Genomic DNA, 19283 nt, shown 5'->3' with positions numbered 1-19283 from the left:
TGCATAAAAAAACTGCGTGAAACACGGCTACAATGATGGCGACAGCACAATTGATAATCGCGCGATGTTCCGTTCCGATACTTTCAGCACTTACCGAGAATCCGAGAGGCGCACGTCGGATAACGATGCGGTTAATTAGCTCAGTCACTCGAATTAACACCGCGAAATGATCGGTCGCAAGATTATTTATTCGGCACTCCCGATTACTTCCGATCTTTACTCACTCGCGTCCGCGTTTGAAATGACTACGTATATAACCACTCGTCGCGCCCGTAAAAAGTGCGCGGCGTAAACATGGCGGTCGGTACGAACGCGCTCGCGAGGACAGCAACGATATCTTTTTCGTTCGCGAGCGTATCGATTATGTCGACTGGCTGGCGTTGATGTGATGCAACGACGTTTCCGATATTTGCTTGTTTACGTAATACGTTTTGTTTAGCTTTTAACGACTGTAAAGTACGATAAATAAGTAATAAACGCGGAGCGGCGAATCACTCGACCATCAATCGTCGCTACTGAACACCGACCGATGCGCGCGCTTATGCGAGTCACGTGATCAAGTTCAATTTTCATGACCCGAATTTTATCCGAGATTTTCATTCTGTTTGCAAATTAGATACTCCACGAAATTAAAACTGGAAATGTAAAACGGAAAGCTGAAAGTATTTATATATGTTTATCAGCAGAAAATATATTAGCATTAACTGTTTTCGTATAATTTACATATAAAGATTGTAGCTTATTATAATTATGCATTTAACAGTGTCTCGTGCAAGGCATCGCAACATTAAAAAATGGCAGGCTCACCTATTTAAATCTAACATAATAGATATGATTGATATTGCCAATTATTTAAACGAATTATTTAAAAAATTATTTAAAAGCGTTCAGTTCACTCAAAGTTGGTGCATACTTATGTAATAAGCAGCAATAATTGATACATGCATAATTCATTGTAATTTTTTATCTCAACGATTAATCATATGAAGTGATATCGGTAACTATATCTTTATAATTAAAAATTATTTATATCAGCTAAAATGTGAGATGTATTTCTAATTCTTGTTTCTTTATTATTAAAAATATTTATTTTACTTATAATAGTCATGAATTCTGTACAAAAATATGATTGTGAATCTTGGAAAATACTAATATATTTCATAATAGTAAGTATAACATTTTATATACATTATATTACAGGAATATGCAATTATAAAGACGCTTAATTTTATATGTACATTCAAGGTTTTTGTTTATATACATACATATATATACACACACACACACACACACACACAAAATATTCTAAAACTGTTCGAGAGATGCTCTTTCGTAAAAGTGCGGTGCTGCTTCCAGCAACATTTCTGGCTGAATAACGGTCACATCCTTCATATAAGTTTTATTCGTTTGCAATATTTCACAAAATAATAACCTAGAAGAAGATAAAGAGTTAAATGGGATGAAAATTCGAAAAACGGAAATAAAGAAATCGCTTGTGGCTTACTTACCATTGTGGCTGCTGCAGAGTATACAAGCAGCTATTCGGATGAATGTACAGGTCTCTGTTACCTCGAACCGTTTTGTACACGCCTGTATAATGCAAGTACGCCACTTTAGGGAAGAGACCGGCCGTCAAACACTTAAGAATCTGTTGAACATTTCCTGAAAAATTAACAACAGCTATTTTTCCATCGAACTTCAATAAAAATGCGATTATATTTATCACTGAAGTTCCAACTTTACCATTGCAGGACACAAACGGAATATCCAAACGTTTCAGCATTCTCTGCATCTGCGCGCGAATTTCTGTGGCTCTTCGCAGAGCTTTGTGATTGAGAAAGTGTCTCTGGCACCAGGCGGGCGTTTTGTTGCGCTCAAAAGCCGCGTAGACGTTCAGCAAGGTAAGGAGATCGCCCTCTTCCACCTCGAATTTACGATGCGCTATCCTCGCCTTCAGGGCTGCCTGTCCTCCACCGGGTTGCACAAAGATATTCTGAACTTGCAGCATAGCGAGTATCGTCATAATCTCTTCGGAACATTCCATTTCACCTGTATTTTTTATTTAATTCAATTAACATGTTTCGATTTATACAACACACATTTATTGTGCAGCTTTGTGTATATGTGCGTTATTTATTATTACAGATATATTCATACCAGAAGCAATTAAGGACTTTGCCAGCACCGGCTCCAGCGGCATTTCCGCCATCGTCAAGCCTAACGGCGTCGTCAAGCCTCCATTGCTGTCGATCGCGCCCAGCGCGTAAAGTAATTCCAAGCCCGCGACTAGATTCTTGCTGGGAGGCGCGGACGGGAAATTGAATCGCAACACGTTATCGATACCCAGCGCTTTCAGCTGCAATACCGCCGGCGCCAAATCTGACCGCTGCATCTCCGGTGGAGTAGCGTCAAAAAATCCGGCGTAAGCTTCTTCCGTGTACAATCTGTTAGTTGCAAAATTAACTCGATCAGCGCGATAATTTCCGCAATCAGGTCTAATATCTCATATCATTAAATTCGAAATAGTATTTTATTAATTTTCATAAAATTTTTGTAAAACTTATTAACTTTATAAAATTATTGCCAACTTTATTAACTTTATAAAATTTTTGTAAAAGTATTTTTTACTCGCGTTCCTTACCTATATGCCTTGCCTGTACGAATGCGACCAGCGCGACCGGCTCGCTGATCGGCAGAGGCTTTCGACACGGGCACGATAACGAGGCTGTTTGTCTGCGTTTCCGCCTCGAACCAAGGTATCTTGACGAAACCGCAATCGATTACTGCACATTATGAAATCCCAATTACGTTATCTTTCGTCGAGTTCAGACTCTGACTATTTAGGAGGGAAAAAAAGCATACAACTATATACCATAAACGATATTTGGAATGGTGATGGACGTTTCCGCGATGTTGGTCGCCACGATAACTTTACGGGTGTCTTTGGCGGCCCTCCAGAACACCTTTAGCTGCTCAGCGTTCGGTAACGATCCGTACATTGGCAACGGAAGCAATTTCTCTGGAAATTAATTATTCATAAATCAAGAAATGAGACTACGTAAAACTTTTATAAAAATTTCCTCCTTCCTCGATAGACTGTTCGATCGGCCACTCACGTTTGCCATCTTTTATGAGCTTTGCGTGTTCCGATAAGAGAGAGACAGCTCGATCAACCTCGTCGAGTCCCGTTAGGAACGCCAAGATATCGCCTGGCTCTTCAGTTTCATGTATTTTTAGAACAGTGTCTACCACGCCGTTAACGTAATTCGCGACCGGTTCTGCAATGCAATTCATGCGGCTTTAATTAAATGATTATAAGCGATGAATTAAGAATGGTTGCGTGTACGTACCTTTCAGAAAAAATATTTCTACCGGATACAAACGTCCCTCAATGCTCACGATGACGGCGCTGTCTTTGTTCGGGTCCTTCGTTGTATTCACGTTGAAGAAATCTCGAAGCTCCTCAGCATCCACCGTCGCCGAAGAGACGATGACTCTTAGACTCTTTCGTTTCTACAACACGATAAATAAATATTAATCCATCGTACGTTTTACGTAAAGACAGTTGTACATCTGTCATAAGTTGTTAATTTACTCTGATTATTTTTTTCAGCAGTCCCATTATGATGTCAGTCAAGAGCGTTCTCTCGTGCACTTCGTCCAAGATAATGACCGAATAACTTCGTAATAGTGGGTCGCTCATTAATTCCCGCAGAAGAATGCCCTCCGTCATGTACTAAAAAGAAAATTTAACATGACACAAGTTATGCATAAGATAAATTAATTAAGGTATTTGTCTCTTTCTCATAGCAATAAGTTTGCAAACGAATGAAAGTCGTGTGCCAGCATTTATCTTGTGTGCACAGTGTCGCACCTTAATCTTCGTAGTCTCATCGGTGTAATCATCGAAGCGTATGCAGTAACCCACAATGCTTCCTAGGATGCAGTTGCGTTCGTCGGCTACACGATTCGCCAAAGAGGTGGCTGCCACTCTTCTAGGTTCCGTGATACCGATCTTTTTCCCGTCTGCGCACCATCCTGCCTCGAAGAGATACTGAAAAAACAATAAATATGTCTTATGCATACTGGACATTATTTCATAATGTTCATTACAATTTTTTATTTTTTTTTATTTTTATTTTTAGTTTGCTTTTATGTTATTTGCATCAAAGTCTAAACTTTAACGTTCGAAACATAATATGCGTTTATTATAAGTAAATGAATATTAATTTATTAACAGACAGATGAATATTAACAGACATTATCTACTAACAAATGTATATTCACGAGCACATACAAATCACTATTATTGTAGTGTATACATTATAAATACAAATTCATTTGTTTTCATTTATTCTCTGTCTTTTTTTTTTCTTTCTCATTCTATAAAATCAATTCTATAAAATCATACTGTGCAATATGGAAGAAGGATATATTTTCGAATGATTAAGAGACAGGAGGACATGTTTTCCAGAGATCATTCATTTATGAAAAAATATATTTTGCTATAGTCTCACTTTATAATATACGGCAATTTACAATTTATAAAATTCACAACTCATTATGAAATTCAATTCATAGCTCATTATATAATTCAACAGAGAAACTTTACTAAACGTGAATCAGACGCAATTATCAACACTGACTTCTTATTATTCAATGATACAGGTTTTTCCTTTCGTACACGTAACAAGTTTGTTAGATCCGTACTGCTGTCAACGCTTCTAACACTGGACTAGATAAAAATTTTTAAGCGCAGTCAATAGTTGACCTATTTCCATGTAGATAAAATGCAAGTTATGCCATTACGATAAAGAAAAACCAGTTCAAACATTGCACTCCGTATCTCTCCGCGCTCTTCCGCTCAAAACCTTTTCTACATCACGCCTTTAAATAAAGCAAAATCATATGTTTAAATTTCGATAATATCGTTTACAAATATATCTTTTAAGAAATTGTATAATAATATAATGTACATCAATCACATAAATATTTAAAATATACGCATGTACTAGTATAGCACACTCATAAATAATAAATTTTTATTGTATATCTAATAATATAACATTAATGGTAAAATAAAACATAAACGATTGAGAGTACGAATGCAACTCACAATAACAAAAAACAGACATGCATTAAGAAATGAAGAAAGAAACCGCATTGTCCTTCACCGATGACATCTCCACATAGGTATAAACGTTAGTGTAATGATATTCACTGACGACGATAAGCAGCAGTAGGATAGCAGGTAATTGCCACCATGCAAGCTTAACGTACGCCCAAATATGATCCAGAAATATTGCTAGCAGCATGTAATCCATTATCGCGTGAAAGTTGAAGCTCTTCCAGGCAAGAGTGATGACCCAGAAAGATAAACTCCTGAAGACGACGGTCTGTCTGTCGTAGAGATCCTCACAACTGATCGGCAGGGTACTTCTGTCGACTTCCAGGAGATCCTGGTACATGGATATGTATCGGTTCCACCCGAAACTCGTCAGGGAAAAATGAAGTCCCATCACGAGCACGCTCCACAGTGGCGATTTCCAGAATGGGGCGGCAGAGGTGGTGCTCTGAATCGACGACGATGAAGCATGAGTAGGCAGCCGCTCATAACTAGAGCGACGATTAACCTTGCGGTTTAGAAAGATGAACACTGCGACCAACAGAGCGATGCAACCAAGGCCGTCGCAGATGCCGTCTACGAAGTAACCAATAGAGCCGAAATCCGACCTCTCACCCTTAACATTGAGCCTGGTCCTCGCCACGTGACCGTCCAGATCGTCCATCCAGGTCCTAACTTGAAACAGAACGACGCCCAGCCGTCTGTCAGAGAGAGATTTTCGCGTGATATATCGAGCGCCGATCAGAGCCACGAACACATGGCTGATACTGATGGCGTTCGGTGTCACCCACGTCCAGGAATGGCTGATGCCTAATAGACGATCTACTAGGGCTGCCAGGGGATTCAGGATGAACTGATTGGGATGATCCAGCATCATAGCCTTCACCGTCACCGTACAGATCGGATTTACGTCGCAGGAGATCGGCGAATGATACGGTGAACTCGGCGTTTTGTTCGCTGGCGAACGCACGTCGTAATTCTGTATTCTGAAGTAGAGCAGACAATCCATCGCGACAAAATATAGTAAGAGTAACAGCAGAACTGCCACACTAATTTTGCTGATAAACGTCGACGAATGCAACATCTTGGAAGATTGAAGACTGAACCGTCACTCGTTGCTTCACTTTTCGTCTTAAAATTCGTTAGTCTCTTCGTTTAATTAAATGTCATTTATTATATAATGCCTATGTATAATTCATCACGAATTAATATTTATTATCATCTCTTTAACAAAAGACGATGTATGTTATCCTTCTTAATGAGGCACTTTGTTTCTTCTCTTTTCTATTTTTAGGATCGACTTATTTGTTTCTTCGAACACAGTCCATAATGTTTCTTAACTGTTGAAATTTTCATCACGAGGCAATAAAACACTAATATTTTTAAATTACGTTCTTGATCGTAATCGTATTATACGCTTCCGCCTCATTAACAACTGGCACCACCGTATTAAAAATCATAATCAACTCGTCGTTGAAACTGAACATATTTTCTCTGGAGGACATGCATTCCTTCAGGCAAATTATTGCATTATTGTTTCACATAATTATTGCAAATTATTGCATCACACTTTCTATGATATTTCAATGCGTCTTAAGCCTCAACTGACTGTTATCAGCGTACCACTCCTAGTTTTCTCATTGATCAGATTATGACGCGTTGCGTTAACCGATATTTTTGGTTTATCTTGGATAAGAGCACGGCTATCAGTTCCACATGGAGTTCGCCATTTTCGGCACTTTTGTTTCTTTTTATTCTCGCCGTAAGCAGTTCCGTGTCAATCATACGGCCGTGTCGCACTAACGTGGGAGACAAGTAGAGCTGTCGTTGCCTATAACGATCACGGGCTTCACTCTGTTCCGTAATAACTCAATGTTAGAGATCGATTCGCGACTATCCCTAATCCGATCCAATCCGTACCGTACGCTTGCTGGACGTATATGCAAGTAACGATAAATGCGACGCTCGGAAAAAAGAGTTGTGTATGTTACGTGACTGAAAATTGCAAAACCTACACGATAAAGGTGACGAACCGCCTTTTTATCGCGCTCCCCTTCTATCTCCCATGTTTCTTTTGATTCTTTAAGGTGACACGTGCCTTTTCGCGTTTCAAGTTAAATACCCGTACACAGAACTCTCGTATTTATAGCTGCACGGTGTCCAATTGGTCATTCGTTTATCTGACGCAAAGGCTATACACACAAATCTAGAATGCTATTAGTAATAACATTAGCAACTAAGTTTAACGCTCGATGTGAAACGTGGATAAGAAAATCTACGCCTTCATGGTACAATAATCGGACACAAGAACTACAACTGTTCGAACGAGGTCAATTGAAAAAGAGGCAGATATTACTTGTGGATGCATGTGCATTTTCTAATATCAATATCAATTCAGAATATTTAATATTATACGGCAGATCGTTCCGAAATAATTTATAATTTATAAATAATTTAATGAGACAAATTTATCTATAGTTTAATAAAAAACATCAATGTAAAGCATATTATTAAGCAATTCTTAAATAATTTCTGCAATCTCAAAAAATAGACAACTAAAGATGTATCGGTTTCATTATTTAAGACAAGGAATAATTCTTTGCTACTATCGTAATAAAATATCAGAATATTTTAAATGTGAACTGGATTTTATTTATCGGGCTAAATTCCGATTTAAATCTGAGTCATCCTCATATTACCTTTTTTACTTTGCGCAAACACAAGTTGTTGTCGCAAGATATTGTATCCAGTCCATACAATGCCTTTACAGTTACTACTCTTTATGTGTATCAATTATATATTATATTATATAAATTTTTATATAAATACAATAAATATATGATACAAATGGAGTATTATGTGAACTATATTAACAGGCATATGTAAATTGTAAGTTTCAGTGTTTCTTACCTGAGGCACCTGTGTGCTTTTACCACAGCCCGTTTCACCCACCAGAACAAGCGTCTGATATTTCTCTAACAAATAAATAATATGATCCTTGTTTTTAAATATAGGCAGCCGTTGACGCTGCATGTTAAGCGCAAGCGAGTGGTGTGCATTGTAAACAAATTGCGTCGCTGAGTGGGCATCGATGTCCGGCTTATCCTCCTGCCACATGTTATCTCCTAATTAACAAAATCATTTCATTAATATTTCAGAACATCATTTAATTAATGTTATTAATAAATGTAATCAAACAAGAATGCTATCATCAGATCACATAGGTTAGATTCAATCGCCAATAAATCCACAAATTATAAGCTTTCTGCCCGAAATGGTCGTAAATTGTTATAAATTGTTATTTAGCAGTATTTTATCAATTCTTTAATATTCTATAAATGGAAACTGAATAAAATTAAAGAAAATTGCAATACACATAATAATACATAACCTGGTTGGAAAAACATCTCACACAGTTTGAAAAAATATGCTTACCTGGTTTGGAGAAAACCGGACGATGCATTTTGGGACAGTCTTAAGTAGAGGCGTTAATACAAAGAGAAATTGACGTATTGATTAATATAAATTATATATAATAAATATAATAAAACGCAAACATAACAGCGTGCCACAGACGCGTGACCATGACTGTGGTCCAGTTGATGTTTCAAACGCTTCAGAACACTTTTTATCCTTGTTTCTCTTTCGAATTATACATTTCAAAAAAAGAAAGAAAATGTTTGAAAGCATTTGCAGCATCAACTGGACCGCAGCTGCAGCCTGACAAATAATTATTATCAAGTTTCTATTTATAACAATAGATGATTTTTGTTATTAAAAAAATCTAAAGTATAATTGCCACGAATCTTAGGAATAATCTAATCAATAATAATTAGAAACAATTACACTTAATCAGAAAATTGGAGTTATAATTTTGTAATAATTGGAATTATTTATTACATATAATATTATTAGTAGTGTCATCAAATTCTTTTGCAACGCATTATTCATCTTAAACAATGTTATATTTCATGTTTATGCTATAATTATTAAAAACATTGAGATTACAAAAGATCTAATAGAATCACCAACGTTGCAATTCTAATTATTAATCTCTTTCAATTTTTTATTAATATGCTTCTGAGAGAGATAATGCTGTAATGTTCCAGAATTGTTCGCATGGCAAAATGATAACTCACGACGCCGTTATAGAGAACCATCTTTATTTGTATTAGCTGTTGAACACATTTTACCATTTGAAATCTTAAACATACATGTTATATTACCTTCGCTGATCGACAATTATACTCATAACATACAAAGCAAAGTAAACGGACGTTGAGAAAAACCATGTGAACCACATATAACTGAGATACTCCCGCGGCAAGTACAAGTTGTCGGAACTTTTGAAGCTAACGCGCGTTACAAACGCGATCAAGAAGAGCGATTACTTATCCGATAACCACCTAACAGTGTTTTGGGTAACATGCAAATTAGTAGTTAATCCGGATTACGTTACACGAATCAATCGCAAAAAAGTCGCGATGAATTTTCGGCTTTGTATCAATTGCAGCGTTTTATCAACCAGCATTTTCTATCGCATTTTTTCTAGTGTCATTAGCAAAGTTCAAAAACCAAAACAGTTTTGTTCACTCGTCAGCGTTTCTATACATACATATGCGTGAAAACCGAGATAAGAGAACTTACACATACATATACCGCGCCTCGTACAGTTAAAATAAAAAAAAAGGAATATATTTACTCTGATCTTTAAAAAGACCACGACAACCGGTTTAACGAAAAATCGTATCGTGGATCCGTTTTGTACTTGACACGCGTTTTCCCGCGCGCTTTCTCTTAAAAGAAAAAGAAAAAAAATTATTTCTCGCATAAACATATCGTATGTATGTTAATAGAATTCAGCACGTTATATAATTTACTAAAGCCTAAACGTTTTTTCCCTTCTTTTTTTGCCAGAGTAGAGACATAAATAAATTTGGAAATATACATGGTCAATGTCAGCTGTAGGAAATGGCGCTCTCGATTCAACAATTTCTCATCGGCGAACAGTCATAAAGTTACAAGTCACAATCTATTTTCGGGAATGTATTTTGATTCGCAGAAAAATATCTGTATTCTATATCTCCGATGCATATATAGTCCAAGGTGTGTGTATGTGTCTACAATGTATAAGCTACAATGTGTCCGTGCGTCGGAAACAATGAGGACTAGCAATAGGTGGAAATATTTGTGTTGCGCAACTGTACCCATTTTCCAGACACCGCACCGCATCGTGTTTTTTTTCTTGTCTTGATGAAATTAGAAATATATATATTATTTCTAAAAACGTTATCGTTATATTTTCTTACCTTAGAACTCTAACGCTAAGTAGTGAATATATAATATGTATGCACGTGTGGATGCCAGTACAGAGAACACGGTTCGTTCGTTTCTTTTACGTTTTAATCGTCAGTCGCAACTGTAATTGCAAAACTACGGCAAAATGGACGCGTGTCGCTGTTGCCAATTATCAATTATTGTAAAAAATACTGTGAAAGAGAGAGAAGAGAGAGAGACACACACGGTCATCCTGAACACGAAAAACTTCTTGGTGCAATAAACGTCAAATGTTCCTTTTTTTCCCTTGGTTTTCTTTTCTCTTTTTGTTTTTTTTCCCCCCCTCTTACGCTCGCCGTCCGTCTCGAAAATGCACGGACGATCTATCTGCCCTGGCTTCACACTTGGTAGTTAAAATTGCGTCTATAGATTAGGTCTGTCAGTAATAAACGTAAGAGAATATTAGGCCGTGGCCTCTTCCGCGTCGCCGTTGTTCTCGGCTTCGGCACACTTCTCCTCGAGTCTCGACTTCTTCTCGGGACTCGCGCCGTCCTGCGCGTCCTCCGCTGCGTCGGCTGCAGCCGTCGATTTCCTCTTCACGCAGGTCGAGTTCAAGCTGTCGACGGGAGCATCTGAAAGCACGGTGCAAAGGTACATCGATCACCGCGCTGCATGCGACGAAACTCCATTCCACGCATTCGAGTAACGAACCGCACGTACCTGTGGAGTCTCCATTTTCCGTGGATTCTGCTTCCTTCTCGTCGACCTCCTTCTCCTCGCTCGAACCATTCTCTTTGGTTTCCTTCGTATCCCCATTCTCAGATGCTTTCGAGTCCTCCTCGTCGACCTCCTCCGGCACCACTACCTTCTCCTCCTCTACCACCTTCTTCTGAGGGGTAGTGACTTTGGTTTCCCTGAAAGCGAGCAGTATAAATTAAATTCTACGAATTCTAAAATACTCTCCGGGAACAACGCCTAAATTACGTTTCACGAATGTTCTTGACAAATCGAGCTAAATTAAGAAATATGAATTACGCAATAAAGTAATGAAAATGAAAATATTATTTCGTTCAAATTATCGTGTGATATCGTGCGTTACATTAATACGAGAAGTACGACTGCGAATCGCGGCAGAAACCGCAGATCGTCAGGCCGCGTGATATAAATTTCCCGTTCAAAATCGCGAGCGGCCGCTCGCGCGCTCCCGCTCCGGTATTTGCTGCCGTTTCACATTGCTGGCCAGCAACAAGGACGGCGCGACGAATGAAACGAAATAGAGATAGGACGCCGCCAACTGTGGCGGCACCTAGCGAGGTTAATATTATCCTCCCTCCCGTGCACCCCTCGCGCGTCGCCGGCCACCGAAGCACGCTACCGTCGTCACGACGATCCATGCTGAAGGCTTCAGCGTGGCGAATCGTGGACGCTCGCGGCCGTAAAACGCGATGCGTAATAACGTTAACGCAGAACGCGTTCTCTCCTGCACGCGGTTTCGACATCGGTCTTTACGCGTGCGTACAAACGTGAAGGATGCCATTATCCCTAGTCGCAATCTCTCGCGTCGAAAGCAACTGCGGCCACTGAAACCGGCAATAACAGCCGAAACCGACTGCATGCGGGCAAATATAGACATCTTTTTCGCGCGTCTGCTGCATCTCGGAGTTTCTCAACTCGCCGAGCTCACGTCGTTTACGGATTGCTGGATTTCCGCGGGAAATATCGCGCGATAAAGTCGCCGCTGCCGTCACTGTCATCGTCGTCGTCGCGTTATCGTCGTCAATGTCTAATCGACGCGAGCCGGCAGATCGATACACGTCGTCGACCGCTTTCAGGGCGACGCGCGTGCCGAAACCGGCGGCCGCGACGACGATTTCTCTCTCCGGGAGCGAACGAGCGATCCGAGAAAGGAAGGGAGAAAGTCATACGAAAGAAAAAAAAAGAATATCTCGCCGACGAGAAAGGGAGCGGAGGGATCGTCCTCGTAAATCTGTTCGTCCTCTCCGAGCGCGACGAGGGTGGTTTCCGCGGGAAACGCGGCGTGCACACGCACGCGCGTGCACGCATATACGTGCACGGACAATGTAGTAAACAAACGAGCGAAGTAGCGAGCGCGGACGCAAACAAAAGAAACGTGAGGCCGCCGACGCCGCCGCCGTCGCCGATCGGTGCGCTCGTCGTCTTCGATCGCACGCGCGGGTGGTCGCGCGGGGCCCGGGGGGAGGCCGAGAGGAGGAAAGAGAGGATCCGGCGCGAGAGACAACGATGCCGCCATAAAACCGCCGCAAGTAGAGCACGCGTCGGGTCGCGTTGCGCGCGCGACGGCAAGGGCAGGTAATTTCCAGCGATCGTTAGGCGTACCGCGAATCGGCCTGAGAATATCATCGCGGCGAGATAGAGGGATAGAGGGACGTACAGAGAGAGAGAGAGAGAGAGAGGGGCATCGCTCGCTGACTCGTCCCCTCTCTCCCTCCTCCCGCCCTCCCGTACACCGCACGCTTCACCCCTCCTCACCGCTCGTCAACCTTTCTCGTGGCAGCGGCGGCTCCACGAATATATTCACACAACTCGCGAGCGTAACTCGCACTACGAGAAGCCGCTCGAGAAAATGCTCGTGGAAAAAAACCGGCGTCGCGTCCGATCGCGGAGCCGCGACGATTCGATTCGATCCGATCGTGGCCGCGTCGCGGGCGCGAGGCCGACGCCGAACGCGCGCGATTTCTTCGCCGGCGAATCGATAACGCGTCGTCGTCGCCCTCTCCCCCCGCCCGCGTATTCACGCACCGGTGGACGCGTGTTGTATACTCACTTGGCCTCTGTGTCCGCCATACCGATCGGCTTGATCCTGACAAATGCACGCACCGAAATGCAGCACCGAACTCGTGTGAGCACACCTCCTCAACCGACACGGCGACTACGCGTCTTCTACGCACCGGTAAGCACACGTCCGAGAGATTCCGGTAACACCGCTGCCGCGTACCGACGCGCAAATGGCAGAGGGAAACGCGCACTGATTCGCCCGAGACCCGAGCGACTCGGCCCGGCCGGCGGGCCGGCGGCCTTCAAACGCTTTTCTTTCCCGCTCGTTTACAGATGGCGCGCCGGTCGCGCCGCTCTCAGGCGCGCGCGCCGTGCTCCCATACACAATAGAGCTCTCCTCACGAACGAACATGCAAAGGCAGAAAATGTAAAACAGACAGAGCAGGCGAGAAATTAGATTGACGTTCGGTGTTATTGATATACACGATATCGTCCGTATTAATATTTTATCATCGGTGTGATCGTACGATGTTACCGATGTTACCGATGTTGTATGGTACGGTATAAAATCTATGGAATAAAATAATCCGAATGTAATTCAGAAGAGCTGATTATCTGATTTTGTATTCCATGTTTTATTCATTTATGTATGATGCTATAGACATGCGCGAGAAAAATCTTTCTATTTAATTCAGAGGAATAGAAATGCCTTTAATTTAATCGCTTTAAGGATGCATTCCCGTATCGCAAATTCAATCACCTGAAGTTGCACCGGTTCACTTCATGACTCTCATACGTTGCGAACGAACCGTTATATGTGTTCCTTGTTACTCTCTTGTCTCATTCAGTGCCTCGGCTTTCATCACCGTTGTCGTGAAATCTTTCGGCGTCACTGTGAGAAATATCGTTTGCGTCAGGTAAGATCCGAATAAATCTCGCAAGAGTAAACCGGAGCTCATCAACAAGTGTATATAATGCTGCTGAAGACACGTCGATCATTCTCTACCTTCAGTGATAAATTGTAATTATTGAAGCTCGCGTAGGCGGATTGCGATCGCGGCCGACGTGACGGTAAGTAGATCCGAAAAATGGCGCCCCAATAAGTAGGTACCAGACATCGAGAGAGAGATCGTGCTCGAAAGCATCGGCGGAAACGCGCTTGATTGCTACCCACGCCGACGCGATTGAAAGTGAGCAAAACAAGCGGAACACGTCGTCGCGAACGCGAACGCGCATTCAATTATTCGCGGCGCGGCTTGCTCGACGAAGGTAGCGACACCATCTCGACGCTCTCGCCGACTCTCTCCCCCTTTCTAGCCGCTGTTGCCTCCCTTCTACTCGAGCGTGCAATTAGAATCCCGTGCCGTGTCGAAAAATCCGCGCGCTCTTGCGGCAATTGTCCGTTTTGCTCCAACTAGTCATATTCCGATTCGCGCGAGCGTGCAATTCGCGCGGTATCGATTGCGTGGTGATCCGCTCGCTCGCAGTCGAGCCGTCGACCGGCGCGATTGCGTCCTCCGCACGCGACGCGCTTGGGAAAGTTCTAGAAGTTTCGCAGCATGGCAGCGCTTCCGGTGTGCGGGAAAGGTGCGCAACGAGCGGCGCATCGTCGCTCGCCACTCGTCTCCGCGTCCATGTTACAGGTTGCTCCTGCCGGCTACGATAAACGCGTCATTTCCCTCGTAGCAACACGTAGCGCGTATGATAAGCGGGAGAAATCGAGCCTCTCGGGTACATGCTCTTTCTAAGGACGAGTTGCGTCTCTACTGCCGGTCTTTAGGGTTGAGAAAGCGGCGTTGCAAGACATCATTCCTTCTTTAGAGATAATAATATCTAAGAGTACTAATTCATCGTTGCGTTACGTTAATCTTACTTTAGCTTGAAACATTTTCTCTTTAGTATTACTTGAATTTTTATAAAAAATAAAATAATAAAACGGAAGACGTCGCAAAAGTAGATTTATTTATTTTCTAAACAAGCGATCTCGAACGCATCTTCAAAAGCGGAAACGATTCGTCGAAACAATTTATCTGTCAAAATGTATCGGGACAATTTCTTAGCCATCAGGCAGCAAGAGCACAGTTTTTAAGCGTGCCGTGCCACACTTGCAACGGTGTGCCGTTTCGTCCGTTCCGTAAATACATTTTTTGTTCTGGCACACGTGCCGGCAGTCCACGTAAGCACGAAGATAACCGGAGCGAGCAGAGCAGCTGCCATGCACCGTGTGCAGGTGAGACGGCCAGATGCCTCCTTCCGAGCATCTTTCGACGAGCGCGAGGCCCAGCTCCGAGCGTGTCTCCGCGCGCTTGTCAGATCCGCTCGGGATTTTCGAGCAAACTTTCACGGGAGAAAGTAACGCTCATTGTCAGTGCAAGATACACGTGCGCTTACGCGAGAGAGAAGTATCTATATATCCTCCTCGCTCTCTCCGTCTTCCTCGCGCGTTCCACCTCTCGCCCTCTCTCTCTCTTTCTCGCGCGTCCGTCCGTCCGCGAGATCGTAACTCGCCGCTTGCGCTCTTTTTTCAGGCTTCTTACGTAATCGCCGTAATAAATGCGGCCGTAAGTCGCCGCAATAAATTAATGGCGTTTACGTTTATTGGGCAGGGATTATCTTTCGGCTGCGTCGGCTCGATAAGAAAGCCGTGCCTGCTTTTACTACTGGGTCAGTGGATGTGTCCGCCACGAGGCCGCGGGTCTATTCCGACGACACTAACCTATATTCGCCGGCGGCTCTCGCAGTGGTTGGTCCGGACTGCTAAAGATAGCGACGCGCATCTAAATTTTCATTTCGCTGGACTGGATTCCCGCGCTTAGCCGCCGCGATACGTACCGCCTCTTATTAAGGTGCACTGCGTCGTGCACACACTTTCAGGTCTAGGTTCCGCGCTCTCGCGACAGAGAGAGAGAGAGAGAGGGAAAAAGAAAGATTTCAGGGAAGGGAGGGACCGACATTTAGAAATGGAAATACACCGGCGGCGGTCGACACGTATTTCCAGTGAAGCTCACTTACGAATACGCTTATTAATAGCGCCCCGAATAAATACCGACCCAAGGATACGCACAGGGTATTGCAAACGCTCGTGTTTTTGCGACGGTTTATGCAAAGTCCGCGTGAAAGCGCGCGCACGCACGCATATGAGGCGTGAAGAAATTTATTAAATAATTAGCATGTAGAGCAGTACACCGGAAGACCTAAATCTTAAAGACAGGCGTTCTTGAAATTCAGGATGAACTCTCGCGTCTCGAATTATCAAATTTTAATGCATCAAAGCATCACGATAATAGAATGATGAGTTAAATAAACAGTGATAATAGGATGATCGATTATGCCGCCTCAGATAATGATAAGCCACCATGACAACCATCCGTTGAACTTTCGGAAATAATATCCGAGCAACTCGGAACACATGCACATATTTTTCCATTTATGGATAATACATGAGATGCAGAAAAATTACAAAATTATGCCCGTTGTGATTGTATCATATAATCGCGCAGAATCATTTATGAAGTTTAAAAAAGACTGAAGGTTATTTTACAATCGACAAACACGCGCGGATGAGCAGCCGCGCTGTTTTCCGGCGAGATATTCTACGTAAGAAACTAGCATGCTTCTCTTCGACAAATTGGCACGCCGCTTCAGGTCATGGAATCAATAGAGAGCGCGTGGACGCGCGCATCCTGTAGGCAGATTCACAAACCGGGCTTAACCTTACAAACATTACAAGCAAACTCCCACAGGCCCTTCGTATACATATATCCCCGGCAATATATCGGAGCACGCAAACGGCACCGGTATACATGCAAATTATGTGGGCTATCTTCGCGATACGAGGCACGCCGGGCATGAAACACAAATAATATAGTAATGTACACGCGAAACTCCCGATAAGGGAGGCTTCAGGCCGCATCAAATACGGGGTATCTCGCCAACTTGCCATTTCACGATCAAAGAGTCGCGGAGAGTGCGCCTCTGAAATTATCATTAATAGTCCATCAACTGTCGATTCGTTGAACCACGCGATTTACGGAACGTCGCCCGTCTCGTCGACTCCGCAAGCTTTCTCTCCTCTCCTCCTGGTTTCCCCGAGACTCAAGCCGGTAGGTTGCCGGTAGGTTTCCGAGCTATTTCATACATCTCATTCCGACCGACTCATTCGAGTCTGGGAGTCGCTTTACGTGGCGCGACCTACGGTGATTAATCCGCCACTTATAGCCGCCGTTTGGCAGTATAAATTTCTCTCGGCGTAGGTATAACTCTTATGTATCTGCCTCTCGGAGCGATATACCTGGCCTGCCTTTATCCAACCTGGCGTTCACAACGCGACGGTGCTACACACGAAAATGCCGCGTGTATTCGAGCCTGGCCTGACCCGGTCGCGCCTTTTTGATTCGCGAGCAACCGGTTCGCGTCCCGTGTTCCCCGCACCTCGTCCTCATCCCCATCCTTCGGAGTCCCTCCACCTCTCCCTTCTCCCTCGCTCCCTCCCTCCCTCTCTCTCTCCGTTGCTCTCTTTCGCTCTCGCTCTCCCGCCTGCCTGGCGTTTTCCCGTCGGTCGACCGTTCTAAAACCGCGCCGCCTCTGTCTACAGTTAGGAACTAATCGGCAAAGGATTATCACAGGTCAGCGGGTGTTCAACCTTCCGTACACCTACCACGGTTCGATACCACGATACCCGGCCGATCATTATTAATAGCCCACACCGTTGTCGTCGACGCCGGCAACGACGATGCCGCCATCGCTACCATCGCCACCATCACCGCCGCCGCCGCCGCCGCTGAAACACCCTCGCGTCACGACGCTCGTCGTCGTCGCGACTCCTCGCGTTTATTCGAGTCGAACCGAACCTCGGTCGGCCTTTCCGAGCTTTCGAACCGGTTCCCCCGTTGACGTGACTGACAGCAACAAGTCCCGTCCGTTTTCCTCCGACCGCGGTGTTGCGCGGTGCGACGCGACATTTGTAGGATACTCACGTAAAGCGGGCCGATTTATTCGACGTGGCTTCCAACGTGTATTCGTAGTTGTCAAAGCGGTCGCGAACGAAACACAGAAAAATTTCGGTTGACGTTGACGCTCCTCTGAAAGAACGTTCTATAATGAAACAAGTATTCTTACGTAAACGGTCCTTTATTCCGCTTACTCTGTCGCGCAGCGAGCTAAAAGAGCCGATTTCACTGGTATAATGGTCGGTCTGTTTCATTTGCAAGTATCACACAACGAAATCCTCAAAGTAGCAGCATGAACGTCGTCGCTTGAAAGAAAATATTGCGGCGCGGAGTCGAGTTTTAACGTTCGTTTAATTTCATATGGATGACTCGACCTCTCACAATTTGATAATCCTGCGATAAGAAATGATGTTATGATGGAGAGCGGTCTGTCCTCTCTCGTCTCTGTGTACAGAGCTTGGTTTAAACATGAAACGAAAGAGGAAACGATACGAGAATGAAATATAGTTGTAGATAAATATCGTACCATCGTTTTTTTAGCGATTGTAAATTATATATACGCAAATTTCTAAAAGCCGTGAGCACAGAATATAAGAAATTTACTATAATAAAATAATAAATAATTATTGCAATTAGTTGATAAAATTAATTTAACCGAAAAATTTGCAAATTCGAGGTACGTTTATCTTTGATATTCAAGAATTTCAAAAACATTTTACGCACGATTAGTTTCATAATAAACACACAATACATCCATTCAAATTTGTAATTGGCAAATTGCGTGCTTTCTAAGATACAGAGTACAAAGAATCGATACTAGATAATGATTGAAAGCATCAGGTAACAGGAAACGTGATGATAAAAACGGTTTCCCTCAAACACGCGTGAAATTTGCGAAAGAAGTAGAGAGAGAGAACTTTATCGCATAAAAACATCGCGCATAACATTCGATTGCGCGCGATATTCTCGAGATACATACTATGTGTACGTATGTACGTGCTTTCTGGCTCAACCGGCGTATTCGGAACGATAAATCGAGCGCGGGATTCGCGAGAATCCGACATGACGCGATTCGTTATCCGCAAAGAAAGAGAGGGAGAGATAAAAGTGCCGAGTATGCGTTACACGCGTGCGTGCGATCGCGTCAGCGCTTCCAAATTTCAAAAGCAACCTTG

The 19283-nt window shown here is 43.2% G+C and overlaps 3 protein-coding genes across 4 annotated transcripts; all 3 read right to left on the bottom strand.

The window, feature by feature from the left end:
* Positions 1-1069: 1069 nt before the first annotated feature.
* Positions 1070-8742, bottom strand: LOC105277224 (probable ATP-dependent RNA helicase DHX35). 2 transcript variants are annotated; one of them, XM_011335440.3, is made up of 12 exons: positions 8561-8588; positions 8036-8250; positions 3875-4054; positions 3596-3736; positions 3351-3513; positions 3117-3278; positions 2873-3019; positions 2642-2783; positions 2158-2444; positions 1744-2049; positions 1509-1662; positions 1070-1432 (listed from the first exon to the last, which is right to left on the bottom strand). In XM_011335440.3, exons 1-12 carry the CDS (start codon positions 8586-8588, stop codon positions 1306-1308), a joined length of 2052 nt encoding a protein of 683 aa, XP_011333742.2. In that variant the 3' UTR covers positions 1070-1305. The 2 variants fall into 2 exon arrangements, with proteins under 2 accessions (XP_011333742.2, XP_011333743.2); XM_011335441.3 differs by lacking the exon at positions 1070-1432 and having other exon boundaries at positions 1513-1648; positions 8561-8742.
* LOC105277222 (ceramide phosphoethanolamine synthase) lies at positions 4139-8029 on the bottom strand. Its single transcript, XM_011335439.2, has one exon. It carries the CDS (start codon positions 6207-6209, stop codon positions 5139-5141), a length of 1071 nt encoding a protein of 356 aa, XP_011333741.2. The 5' UTR covers positions 6210-8029; the 3' UTR covers positions 4139-5138.
* A 529-nt stretch (positions 8743-9271) lies between the features above and the next one.
* On the bottom strand, positions 9272-13438 carry LOC105277225. The gene is made up of 3 exons (XM_011335442.3): positions 13209-13438; positions 11123-11316; positions 9272-11034 (listed from the first exon to the last, which is right to left on the bottom strand). The coding sequence occupies exons 1-3, from the start codon at positions 13226-13228 to the stop codon at positions 10865-10867; spliced, it is 384 nt and encodes a 127-aa protein (XP_011333744.2). The 5' UTR covers positions 13229-13438; the 3' UTR covers positions 9272-10864.
* Positions 13439-19283: the final 5845 nt, after the last annotated feature.

The sequence above is a fragment of the Ooceraea biroi genome, chromosome 3 (genome assembly GCF_003672135.1).
Source record: "Ooceraea biroi isolate clonal line C1 chromosome 3, Obir_v5.4, whole genome shotgun sequence".
Classification (NCBI taxonomy): domain Eukaryota; kingdom Metazoa; phylum Arthropoda; class Insecta; order Hymenoptera; family Formicidae; genus Ooceraea; species Ooceraea biroi.
This window is presented reverse-complemented; position numbering and strand designations above follow the sequence as displayed.